The following is a 13,432-nucleotide window of genomic DNA, read 5'->3' on the forward strand; positions in this document are numbered from 1 at the left end:
CCATGCTATCCCTTAGCTGAACTAGAAACCAAAAAGATACTGCCCCCCAGAACACAGTTTAGACAAACACAAATCTGTCCCTTTTCACAATGTTTCCAGCAAAATACTCTCGTTGGCTGGGAGTTTTCAGAAGGCTATCACAGGCTTTTGGAAAATGAGTTAGCGTTCTTTCTGCTTTGGGTTTGCATGCCATTTAAAAGACTAAATACAAGAGATTCCTATTATAATTACTGGAAAATTAATAGAAGTAAAATATGAAAATATTTTCAATATTTAATTTAGCACAATAGTATGACCCTTAAATTGTAATCACAACTGGTAAGGTTGTTGAGAGATGAAATCAGTCATATTAAGCTGATGTCCAAACACCAAGTACAATTATATATACCCTTTGATTATTCAATATGCAACTGTTGACTGGTTAATACAAGTCAAAGCAAAAGCATCTTCATTAAATTCAGACATTTTCTCAGGAATTCTAACTTGCTTTTACAGTGACAAAGTCTCTTTGGTTCAAATTTCATATCTGTTTTCAGAGCCATTAACTTTGATGAATGCAACTCAAATGGCTCCAAGAAGCCTTACCTGCCATGATGTACAGATGCAGTAGTGTTTGCACTGATTGGTGCAGGGCAAGAAGAGGCAGGTTGCCACTGGCTGCCCCGAGAGGTAGATGAACCAATGGTAATGGGTGAGGTAGCAGGAGATGAATTGCGATTGGCTGAAATGTAGGGACTTGTGGGGTCACTACTTCTACCAAATGAAGCACTGCAAAACAGCACACAGTCACTTTCTTCAGGACATGCTGCTCACCCACCATTTCCCAGCACCACCTTCCCACCCAGATTGTGCACTTGAAATGAATATAGACCAAAGAAAGGGTATGACAACTGGGAAGTGAAGTGATCAACTCCAGTTAGAGCTGAGTCACTGGCAGCAAGCAGGCAATCATCCAAAAGAATGAAGGAATCATCACTCTTTGAAGGATGGTCTTTTTGGTCAATCATCCAAAAGAGTGAAGGAACGTGGAGGAAGAGAGATGATACTGAATGAGGGAAAGCAGGAAAGTAGAATATATGATAAGAGGAGAGGCTAAGAAAGGGAATAATAGGAAATAGGATAATTTTATTAGAAGAAAATAATTCCCAACAAACCCAATGCAAATAATCATGCAACCCCAAATGTCTACCTGATACAGAATTAGCACTGCAAAAGCAAAAGTAAGACCAGAGAATTTGGAGAGGTTGTGGAGCAGAGATTTAAAATTTAAAAGTGGAAAAGGGTAAAGAAGCTCTGTGAAAAAAAGTGACTTTGAGAACTGCAGTTATTCAGCCTAAAGCAAAATTGCCTCTGGGAGGATTTAAAGTTTTAAGTCTAGAAGGTAATACTGTATGAGCAATAAAGGGCAACTTTTATTTGTTTCAATTGAAGACAGGTAAGAACCATCTCAATTGCAGGAAAAAATTATTTGGGTTCAAATTTCAAAAATACTTCTTGACTATAATAGAAATGAGACACTTAGATGGGCGGATCACGAGGTCAGGAGATCGAGACCATCCTGGCTAACACGGTGAAACCCCGTCTCTACTAAGAAATACAAAAAATAGCCGGGCGAGGTGGCGGGCGCCTGTAGTCCCAGCTACTCGGGAGGCTGAGGCCGGAGAATGGCGTGAACCCGGGAGGCGGAGCTTGCAGTGAGCTGAGATCCGGCCACTGCACTCCAGCCTGGGCTACAGAGCGAGACTCCGTCTCAAAAAAAAAAAAAAAAAAAAAAAAAAGAAATGAGACACTTGAGGAGATAACCAAAAAAAAAGCTATAAAGCCTTCCTTGGAAAAGAGGTATTTTAATATGGGCTATATGAAAGGAATTTCTGCCTATACACAAGAGATGAACTAGAAAATGGAATGTATATGAAGGTTTGGCATAGCTGGGAAATGACAAATTTCTCCTTACACTTGCTCTTTTAAATGGTGATGGCATAAGATTCTTTCCTTTTAAAAATCATAAGATCGGCTTTTATAAAATCAAAAAATGCTTTAGGGTTACAGGAGAAGAGTTTTGGAAATTCAAGATATGAAGCAAGTTGTACATCTTTTCCTCAAAAAGTGCTCACATCATTAAGCATGCTTTTGATCCTAAATAGAGGCAGCCTGTCCCTTCACTGTTTACCATAACTTTGCCAAACTACATCTATCAAACCAAATGCCTCTCAACCCATTTGCTGATTATTTGGATCACAAAAATCAACAACCTCACCACAGAATAACTCCATGCCTGGAAATTAAATGGCAGCTTTCTCCCTTCCCTTGATCTAGAACATTATTTTCTCAGAAAAGTTTCTTGATCTTGGATTCAACTATAAGGAATAATAATGCATCCAGGAAGACCAAGGCCTTAGCCATTAAGACAAATAGGTGATAGCCTCATAGAGCAAGAAACACCTCTTTTGTGTAATAAAGCATCAGTGAGTCCATCAAACTTTCATACTTCCCAAGTTGAGCCCTTTCTTATAGAATGTATCTACAGAACTGAAGAACATTAAAAGGCAACAATGACTGTTTTCTAGCTATTTCCCATGTTTCAACAATAACTAGTTGACAAGTTTTTCTGTCAGGTGGAAATAAGTGTTGATTACAAAGAGTTAATGTGCTCATCTAGTCTATGGCCAGGGCCTGTTTCTAAGGTGGCCAACCAATCATCTAAAAAAACCCAGTGATGAAGGCTATGGTATGAGGAGATAGTGGGAGGGGTTAAGTGGAAGTGAAGAAAGAATTCAAAGTAAGCAATAAAAAACAGATTCTTCCACATTAGCAGCAAAGTTCAAATTAAAATATTAAGTATTTTTGTAGCTTAATGGCTCTGGCAAAGGTGCTTGGTTTGCTGGCTAGTATGTGGCAAAGAAAATACTTGCAGAAAGGGAATACAGATGAGAAAAGAAGGAAACCCATGTACCTTCTCTGCACCAAACTTGCGAGTTTCACATCTTGATGGATCTGAGGGCCATTAAAGTCATAAGAAAAAAAACAACTCAAGTCCCTAAATTAACAGGCTTCAGTATGAAACTTCTTTAATGCAATAGAAAACTGTCCCCATTTCCCATCCCTCCCCACTTTATAGTATCCCTCCCTTTCTCCCCCCAAAAATAGCACATGGGATGAGAACTACTCTGTTTCAGAATAAGGAGAACCAGCTACTGGACAAGGATAACTTAAATTCAGTCTTGCCCAGACATTACTGAAAGCCACTTCTGACTGAAAATTTTAATAGAATGGAGAGGATGAAGTATGAAGCCAGTAGTGAGAATCTGAAATTAGCTTACTTTAATTCAATTATTAAGAGAATAAATTAATTTTAATTTTAAATTATTCAAGATGTTAATTCTAAGAAACCTGAAAGTAATTCATTTTGATTCATTTCTGTGGTGTTAATCGGACATAAAAAGGCATGCAATCCTTACCCATATTCCCATGGCTAGAGTGAAAGGAACATCTCCCACCCCCTTTGAGCCTGGTACCTTTTCAAGTAGGTTGATACATAGGTGGAGGGGGCAATTGTCTGTGGGGTTTCATTTCCCTTTGCTTCATCCCTCCATAGCTGCCGGGTATAGGAGCCACTCCTCACTAGATTAACAGCTGATTCTCTGTAGAAGCATGAAAGGAAAACAAAACACTGATTCCTACCACAGTTTTTGTCCATGATACAATGCAAACAGAAAGAGAAGAGACAAACAGGCAAACTATAACATGGCTAATAGACACATTCTTCAGGTGATTCTGTTTTATGTACCTGTTTTCTGTACAGAAGAGAAGTATTACTGCCTGCTTTCTTTTATCAACTTTGAACCAATTAATTTCAACAGGTACCAAATTCCTCATGTCAAAGGTCTCTAACTCTTTTGTAATAAGAAGTCACTTTTGATCCTCACTTAAAAACTGCTTTGCGGCTGGGCATAGTGACTCACATCTATAATTCCAGCACTTTGGGAAGCCAAGGCAGGCAGATCACTTGAGGTCAGGAGTTCAAGACCAGCCTGGCCAACATGGCGAAACCCCATCTCTACTAAAAATACAAAAAAATTAGCCGGGCATGGTGGCACATGCCTATACTCGAGAGGCTGAGGCATAAGAATCGCTTGAACCCAGGAGGCAGAGGCTACAATTAACCAAGATCGTGCCACTGCACTCCAGCCTGGGCGACAGAGTGAGACTCTGTCTCAAAAAAAAAAAAAAAAAAGAAAAAAGTGTGTTGCAATCAGTCTTAGTAGTAGGTGGCTTTTAAGTTAAGCAGAGAAGGAAATGATGGGGGAAGATGAAGAAGTTACTGAGAAAAAAAGGTTATTACAGAAGGGGAAGGGGAAGGGGAAGGAAGACTTGCTGGAAGCCTCTTTAGCATTATAAATGAAAAGGTATCCAGGAAAGTGCTGTACTAGGATTTTTGATCCACAATTGATAACTCAGGGTCTTTGCTGCAAAACCTATGGGTTTCCATGCTTCACAAGATTCTCTAGCACAATCCTTCTCAAACTTTAATGTGTATTAATATTTGAATCACCTAGGGAATTTCATTAGAATGCAGATTCTAATTCAGTAGATCTGGAGTAGGGCCTGAGATTCTGGAGTCCTAACATGAACCCGGGCCAGGAGCAGTGGCTCACACCTACAATCCCAGTGCTTTGGAAGGGCAAGTCAGGAGGACCACTCGAGGCCTGGAGTTCGAGACCACCCTGGGAAACATAGCAAAACCCTGCTTCTATTAAAAAAATTTTTTTTTAATAAAAATAAAATGTACCCAGGTGATGCCAATGCTGCTAAAGTTTGAGATCACATTTTGCCCAGAGATGCAGCAATACTTCAAAATCCCTATATTTAACTAATTAGGAAGACTTTAATTTTACCTTCTGACAAATTAGAAGTTGGTCAATTTAATTAAATAACATTATTTTAGTGTTCACTATGTGTTAGGCACTGTGCTAGGAACTAGGGGTCCTTGAGAAACCAGACAGACACAGACCCTACCTTTACAAAGCCTGCTGGTGGGCTAAAACTAATGCATGTGTGGAAAAATCAGGGAAGACTTCCTAAAGAAGGTAATGTCTAAGCTGGAGTTAGAATTTGAAGAATAAAGAACTAGCAAAGCAAGGATATAAGAGTTGAGAGGTGTTCTAAGCAGAAGGAACAAACAATTCATAATGTGGTAAGGAAATGAGGGAAAAATGCAGAAGAGTAATGCCCAGGAGATGACTGTGTCCAGCAGACCTAAGAGGACGAGGACCATCTTTTGGCTGGTTTTAGGATTACCTGTTCTCCTTTTCTTCAATATCACTTGTGCTGTTGAGCTTCCGGGGTGCTAGTGAACTAATATAGCTTTTGTTTTCTCTCTCCTGTAAAATAAAAAGAAGTAAAGCACAAGAAAGGTACAATACTGGCACACTGTAAAACATTTTGAGTAAAAAAGCAGAACTTAATATACCTATATAATCTTATTTCTGGATCCCACACTAATTCTATTTTGAGTGGTATTTACAAAAGGTTAGCTTTCAAAAGCTTACTCCTAACTTTCTTCCATTAAAAAACAGTATGAAGGGAAATAATTCTCATGGGAAAGTCAGGATGAGCAAATAAAGAAAACAGCAGCACAAATTACACAAAGCAGCACCTCTGCCAAGAGAGGAGGAGAGCCTTTGAAAAGCCACAAACAGAAAGCTCCACTCTAATATTCTTGATGAAATAAGATTTATGTAGTCCCCAGTAGTCCCCAGTACATCTTTTCCTTGAAATACAGCTTCCTTAGGAATATGTACGATAGTATGCTGCAGAGTTAATCCAACCAATATGCCTCATCTCTTTGAGTAGTCTCCAGAGGTATAAAGCAAGAGGACTGTGATTAAAAGGAAGATGTGACCCCAGAGAAAAGCACTAAGAGAGTCCTATAAAATCTGGAACTAAAGAGTGAAGAAAATAAAAATTTACTAATCTTGAATGAATATACAAACTATTTGTGAAGTTAGCCTAACCATATTAATGAATGAATGACAAGTTAAAAATTATTTTTCCAAGTACTAATTTGCCTGAGCTTAATTTAGATTCAAAGCCCAGAGAACCTCTTAGGCCATACTGAATTTTTTTTTTTTTTTTAAGCAGGGTAGGAGGCTTTATTTCACTGTGGCGGGAAAGCAGCCTAGACAGCATGGGGCAGGCAAGGCAGCAGGGGCTGCCCCCAAGCCTGTTGAGGAGAAGTTGAGGCCAGCCCCAGCGGAGACCTAGCCCAGCGGGAGAAGGGGAGTTGGGGGGAAACTGGGTCTGAAGGAATGAGGGCCCCCTTGCTCTGAGCATTCCTCCTAGAGGGCCTCAGTCCCTCCTACTGGCTGGGCTGCACAACCCCCAATCCTTGCTGCCTCCAACTCGGAGGAGGCAGCTGGACCAGGGAGGGCAGTAGACAGGGAGCCTGGGGGAGTTAGGGAGCGCAGGGCAGGGTCCATGGTGTGCAGACGGGGTGGTGGCCACCTGGGCGGTCAGTTCCTGGCAGGAATTACCACAGAAAGTGCCACACCCTCCAAAGCAACAGCAGTCGCCCCAAACAGCCACTTCCATAGGCTGGACCAGGCACCCTTGCTGGGGCACGGCTGGGGTTGCCCAGCATTTTCTAGTACAGAGCGGTCTCCATGCTCCGCTGTGCTGCGTGCTTCTTCACCAGCTTCGAGAGCTCTGCGTGGATAGTCTTGTTGGAAGGTTCCAGCTTCAGGACCGCCCTCAGGATAGGGATGGCCTCACTGTACTCACCCTGCTGGGGCAGTATCTTGCCCTTGTGGAAGACAGCCTTGATGTTGTCCAGATGGTGCTCCAACGAGGTTGCAGGAGCGCAGGGCTGCGCAGTAGTGGTCGAGCTTCACCTGTGAGGCCACCAGGTTGTTCAGACACCTCACCCTCAACTGCAGGAGCTGCTTCTCCTCCTCGAACGTCATGTCCACTTTGGCGCTGGAGGTGACGGTCTTGATGGCAAGGTCATAGGAGTTGGTGGCCAGGACGAAGTCCACCCACTGGTAGTGGGCACTGCCACACTCCCACTTCCGGTTGGCCAAGGCCACGCGCTCCTGCCCTATGAGCATCTCCAGGTCAGGCCAGTCCACGGCCATCTTCGGGGTCACCTCCAGGCATAGGGCCGCATGCAGGGGATGTATGGGCTCCTGTCCTGGGGGCTGTAGCAGTACATGCAGTCAGCAGTGACCATGGCTGCCTCCCCCACGTCCATGAGTTAGACACTGAGATCCAGGGCCTGGATGACCTCACAGACGCTCAGGGTGAACACTAGCTCTGGCTCCTCCTGCACCCACATGCCATTCTCTCGTGATGTCTGCAAATGCATGGTGACCACCTGGCCCTTGACTGGGCAGCTCAAACCCGGTGGCCCTGGGACAAGCGTCTTCTTCTTCAACAACTGGTTATGTCTGGCCACTCTTCTGGGGCCGGGGACAGGGCAGGCTCAGGCTCCATGGCAGTGAGGAACTCTCGGGCCAAGGTCCCAGGCTGTTCAGTCTCTTCCACCAGGGGCTGTCCCATGTCCTCCAGCAGTGGCAGCTCTCTAAGGTCATCTTCCTCCTCCTCTCCCTCCTTGCCCTCTGCATTCTCGACCCCATCCAGCACCTCGAAGTCCTCGAGCAGTGGGACCCTGGCAGGAGGCGGGGGCAGAGGGCTCAGAGGGTTCAGCACACGATGCCATGCTGCTGAGGGGATAGGAATTGGCCCTCTGGCTCCAGGACCCCTGCCTGCGGTCCTGTGCCCCCCTCCGCCATATTGAAATTTTTATGTTTCTGATCTATTTTTTGCTTTAGGTAAGGGGGCAAGGAAGACTGAACGAACCAAAAGGAAAAGCTATTTTTAAAGGTTTTTTTTTTGGCCAAGTAAATAATAGCAAGCAAATAGCTACTTGATTAAACTATCAGTGTGCCTGTCTCCCTTTAAAGGCTTTGCATTTCCAAAATCGACTTAAGGACTAGAAAATATTTTCATTTGTTCCTAAGATTGAATTTTCATGGAAAAAAAAAACTGCATTGGAATTCCCCCATACCCTCCCAAACTGCACCTTATCTTTGTTGTCTAGTAGAGCAGAAATCCGAGGGCTTGAAGAGGAACGGTAGATGGAAGAGCCTCGGTCCCTTAGAGGTTCCCTGGAATTGGCCACCTCACTCAGCATGTTGTGGCTGCCAGTTTTTCTCAGTCCCAATCTCCATGAAGAAGGAGATTCATCTTTGGGCTCTTCTGGCTTGTTAAAAAGGCCAGAAGAGAACTACGAGAGAAGCAAAAGAAATGAAAAATAAAGGCTCTGATGATTCTTTTTCAGCCTATTTGCCTTTTCCACACTTAACTAAGTTCAGCGAGGCAACATAAGGTAGCTAAGAACAAATACAGGGCAGTCTTTCTGCCAATGTTCCCTCCCTCACCCGGCAAACACTAATAACCTCTCCAGGCTCTTTCTTCCTAAGTCAAAAATAGCCTCGGATTCTTCACACAGTGCTCCTACCTGACAGAGTTGTTATGAGAAATTAAACACCATTTGCTATCGTTGTGCAATTAATACTGACCTGGAACACCAGGAGATTATATTCGAGTAATGTATCTTCTTCTAACTCACTGTGGAACTGAAAATAAGATACTTTACTTCTCTAGGTCTCAACATGCTCACCTGTAAAATGACGATAATGAGCTTAATCCCTTATAATATGTGGAGACTGGAAAAAATGAGACCAGCTAATTTATCTTTTATTTTTATTTTTTTGAAGTAGGGTCTCACTCTGTCGCCCAGGCTGGAGTGCAGTGGCCTAATCAGAACTCACTGCAGCCTTGACCCCCTGGGCTCAAGCGATCCTCCCACCTCAGCCCACCAAGTAGCTGGGACTACCAGCATATACCACCATGCCTGGTTAATTTTCTCTAAATTTTAATAGAAACAAGTTCTCCCTATGTTGCCCAGGCTGATCTCGAAGTCCTAAACTCGAGCAATCCTCACACCTCAGCCTCTCAAAGTGCTGTGATTACAGGCATGAGCCCATGTCCAGCCAGGAACAGGCTAATTTATAAATACAGTTTAAGGTACTATGATAAAGTGATTTAAGTTAACATTGATAAAAATTCTAGAAGCCACTCCACTTAAATTCTGCTCATTTCAAGGAAATTTATTTGATCTAGAGTAGCAGTTTAGAGAGCTTTAGATTTCACTGAGCAGCCCCCAAAAAAACAACAAAAAAAACATAAAACTAGAGGTCAAAGGGTTGCTATCTTTTTATCTTTTAAATTTAATTTTGCCAAAAGAAAACAACATTCTGAAAGATGTTTTCTTTTTGAACTCATCATCACCACCATTTCATTAAAAATGAAATGTTAATATCAAAAAAGAAAGCTTTATGGAAAGCTTACATTGTCCTTAATTATCTCATTTTGCCATAAACTAGGGAAACATCATAGATCAGCATTAGGTCAAGGACCAGTTTGGGGTACAACTAGTCTTTGGAACACAAGCCAACAGACCCTTCCTGAGGTCCAAGACCTTTTCAAGAAGACTTAGGCCTTTCTTCCAATATGAGGCTACCTTTACTGCCTGATACGGTGAAAATAAATAAAACTATTAATCACTAATCTCCAACTCACATAAGATTTTCTCTTTTCATCAGTCATCTGAATGTACACATGTATGTACTCCTTCCAGCTTTAGGGGTTCAATAATGTCAGCTTTTTACAAGCTACTCTGATTCTAAGGGGGAAAATGCCTTCCCCAGCATCATTTTAGCAAAGTAGAATAAGTATCTGTGTGTGTGCGTGTGTGTGTGTGTGTGTGTGTGTGTGGTGGTGGTGGTGGTGCTGTTGTTGTTGTTGTTTTTGAGACAGGGTCTCACTCTGTTGCCCACGCTGGAATGCAATGGCACAATCACAGCTCACTACAGCCTTGACCTCCCGGGCTCAAGTGATCCTCCCACCTCAGCCTCCCAGTCCCAAGTTGCTGGGACTACAGGTGTATGCCACCATGCCTGGCTAATTGCTTTATTGTTTTTAAAGATGGGGTTTTCCCATGTTGCCCAAGCTGGTCTCAAACTCCTGGGTTCAAGTGATTTGCCCACCTTGGTCTCCCAAAGTGCTGAGATTATAAGTGTGAGCCACTGTACCTGTCTAATTTAGTATTTTTCTATTGAAAAAAGTAGGAAGTCTAGGCATCCTTAGAAGCAGTGGCAGTATATGAGGTACACCTAAATGACTGAATTAATGAGTGAGATTACATTTATTGGAAACCTCTTTAATTATTCACAATGATGCTTCTAGGGATAAATAAGTAGCCAGGCCTTTGTTCTCTCATTTCCACAAGAATACCACAAGCCTATCTTTCCAATTCATGAAGTGCTAAGAAGATCATTAAGTTCATACCTATATAACCACAGAGCTTTTTCAACAGCTTCACTCCAAACAACTCAAATCAATTCTTAACCTCAAAACAACTTTTATACTTTGTAGAGCAGGGTCATCATTCAACTCAGTCTCACTGACTAGAAGCCTACACATTCTCAGAGGCCTGCACAAAGTTACAGGAGGACGTGCCTCTGGTATTTCAACAAGTTATTTCTACATCTGCCCTCTACTCATCATAAGGTATAAAGACTTTACTCATGAAAGTCTTAAAGGAGAAACATAAAAAGGAGAATAATCACCAAAACAATGAATACTGGATGCTAGGTATCTTCTAGCCCAGTCCACACTTTACATGTAGGCATCTTAACTTCAGATACAAAGAAAAGAGGCAAATGACAAAATCTCTTTGGCCTCGGACTACTCTATCTTATGTTATCTTAACACATGGTAGCCAAATTTGTTTGGTAATGAACTTATAGATTTTGGGCGGCAATGTTATGGGTTGAATGTTTGTGTCCTCCCAAAATTCATATATTGAAGCACTAATTCCCAGTGTGACTATATTTGGAGATAAGGGTCTGTGAGGAGTGATGAAGGTTAAATGAGGTTAATAGGGTGGGGCCCTAATCCGATAGGGCTGGTTACCTTATAAGAAGAGAAAGAGATACCAGAGCTCCTTCTCTCTGCCATGTTAGGACATAGCGAGAAGGTGGTTATATTCATGTCAGAAAGAGGGCCCTCACCAGGAACTGAATTGGCTGGTACCTTGATCTGAGACTTCCCAGACTCCAGAACTGTGAGAAATAAATTTCTGTTGTTTAAGCCACCCAGCCTGTGTTTTTTGTTATAGGAGCCGATTACGACAGGCAAAAATGTATTTTTTATTATTTTGCAAGAATGTACCTTCAAGGCCTTTCTGGATGTGTGCTACTGCAGTAGGGTAAAATCTAATTCCCAAATTAAGCAAAAAGTACTCACCCTCCTAGCAGAAGAGGCAGAGAAGGTATTCTGAGCTGGTGCTGGTATCTGCTCCGTGATGCTACTCTTGCTTTCGGAGTTGGAATGGTTGACAAAGGTTTCCGGCTTTTTACCTGTTATTTAAGACAAGAAAATTAACAACTACTAGTATAAAAATCTTATCTTTGTGTCTATGTCCTTTTCTGCTAATAGAAAAGATTTGCCCATTATCAAAACAGATTATTAAGGCCTTGTAATGCTTGGATGTAAACTAACATAAGATCTCTTGCAACTGTTGGCAGAAGAAAATAAACTCCACGTTATTGCCATCTTGGTAGGCTCCAACTCCAACTTTCAGATAAAAACTGAAAACTATCTCCACGTTATTATATCATATATAAAATTCATATATAATCTGTCCTTTGGGGATCTCATCCTTTTCTACAGTTTTACCCTTCACTTCTTATGCAGATAATTTCCACCTGGGTCCCTACTACTCTGAGGAGTCCCAGATTAAAGTCCAGATCTTAGGCACGCCACTTGCCAGTTATGAAACCTAACTCACCTAACCTCCTACAGTGTCAATTTCCCATTCTAAAAAGTAGTGATAATAATATATACCTCAGAGTGTGGCTGTGAAGATTAAAGAAAAATGTTTAAGTGTGGTGCAAAGTAAAAAGCACTATACAAATGTAAAGTTTTATTGTAATTCCCTGAACTAGATATAATGTTTCTGACTAGTGAATACCATTGACTACACTTACATCTCTCATGTGACATGTATTTTATTCAGGTATACACCTTTCTATTCCCTGACTAGATATATTCAACAAAAAACATTTAATGAATGTGAATGCCTGTTATGTACCAGGCATTGAGCTGAGATCTGGGAGTTCAACAATGAACCCAGAGTTCCCAGCCAAAATGATGAGTGCTACAGCAGAGTTAAGTAGGCAGTGCTAGAGGGACATAAACAGAGAACAATCATGGGGTAGAAGAACAGTGAGGTGGCCCATTTCCTTTCAGCTTCCTATACCAGACAAACCTAAAGAAAGACTTTTTCAACCTGCTAGATCCTATAGTTTTCTACAGAAATCACTCAATGAGCATTAATGGCCTGAAATGAATTTAGGCTTAAATGGTACAAATGTTCAGGAGCAGGAAAGCTCAGGGCATGTTTGAGGAAATTAAGCAGTCCAACTTGGCCAAAATGTGTCCTTATCTATGTACAGCATTGGAAAGGTCAGCTGGAGCTAGATTATGAAAAGTCCTAAAGGCCAGACTATGGGGCTTGGGGTTTATTTACTCTGTAGGCAAAGATAGAGTGAGGGAGGTGGTCATAGATTTAAACAGAGGTATAGCATAATCAAAAGGGTACTGTGGGTGTTTATGCCAATAGCAATGTGAAGACGGGCTACAGAGAATAAGAGATCTAAGGCAAGGGTACAAATCACAAAGCAATGACAGTCATTCAGGCAGCTCCCTCCCATTTTTCTCCTACCTTAGCAACTAACAAAAGTAATCGAGAATAGAGCAAGTTCAGATATTTGTTCCAAATATTTGAACCCTAGAACATGTAAGTACTCAATAAATAATAAAATATCAAAAAGATGCACATTTATAAATTCTTATAGGTACTACAATAACATTTCCAGAGCATACTGTGCATGATAAATAATAGAAGTTCAAGTCTCAATGAATAAAAGGTCAACTCCTATATTGTAAACTTAGCTGGTGCCTTTCTTCTCTGTAGAACTGGATGGTTCTCTGACTTCCTTTTGGTGACTGACATTCAGTGAGCCTCAGAGACTAAGACATGAAGAAGGGTAGTATTCTCCCATCATGGAGAGAAATCATATCAGCAAAGCCAGACCTCATGAGGAGCTGGTGCCCAGACAACAGAGTAAGTTAAATTATATATATATTATAGGTAGGACAACCATGGCAGAGTTCAGAGGAAAACACAGACTCCATTGTAAACATAATGTGTGACTCCCCTCTAGTAGAAACATTTCATCTTAATATGGCAGTGAATGTGGGGCATAGGTACACTATTCTTTTCTCAGTGTTTGCCTGACTATAA

The 13,432-nt window shown here is 41.7% G+C and overlaps 1 protein-coding gene and 1 pseudogene across 3 annotated transcripts in view; both read right to left on the reverse strand.

Annotated features, from left to right (window-relative positions):
• PPP1R12B (protein phosphatase 1 regulatory subunit 12B) overlaps positions 1–13,432 on the reverse strand; it is a 242,776-nt gene that overhangs the window by 143,577 nt on the left and 85,767 nt on the right. Inside the window, exons 9-13 of one of the 3 annotated variants that reach the window (XM_025384570.1) lie at positions 11,371–11,483; positions 8,081–8,284; positions 5,299–5,381; positions 3,516–3,641; positions 586–768 (exon numbers count right to left, since the gene is read on the reverse strand). In XM_025384570.1, the coding sequence (XP_025240355.1) occupies positions 586–768; positions 3,516–3,641; positions 5,299–5,381; positions 8,081–8,284; positions 11,371–11,483 (709 nt within the window). Of the gene's footprint in view, positions 1–585; positions 769–3,515; positions 3,642–5,298; positions 5,382–7,865; positions 8,285–11,370; positions 11,484–13,432 lie in introns of those variants that run through there. The other 2 variants (XM_025384571.1, XM_025384572.1) reach the window with 2 other exon arrangements.
• LOC112624202 lies at positions 6,144–7,771 on the reverse strand (annotated as a pseudogene).

The sequence above is a fragment of the Theropithecus gelada genome, chromosome 1, assembly GCF_003255815.1.
Source record: "Theropithecus gelada isolate Dixy chromosome 1, Tgel_1.0, whole genome shotgun sequence".
NCBI classification, from domain to species: domain Eukaryota; kingdom Metazoa; phylum Chordata; class Mammalia; order Primates; family Cercopithecidae; genus Theropithecus; species Theropithecus gelada.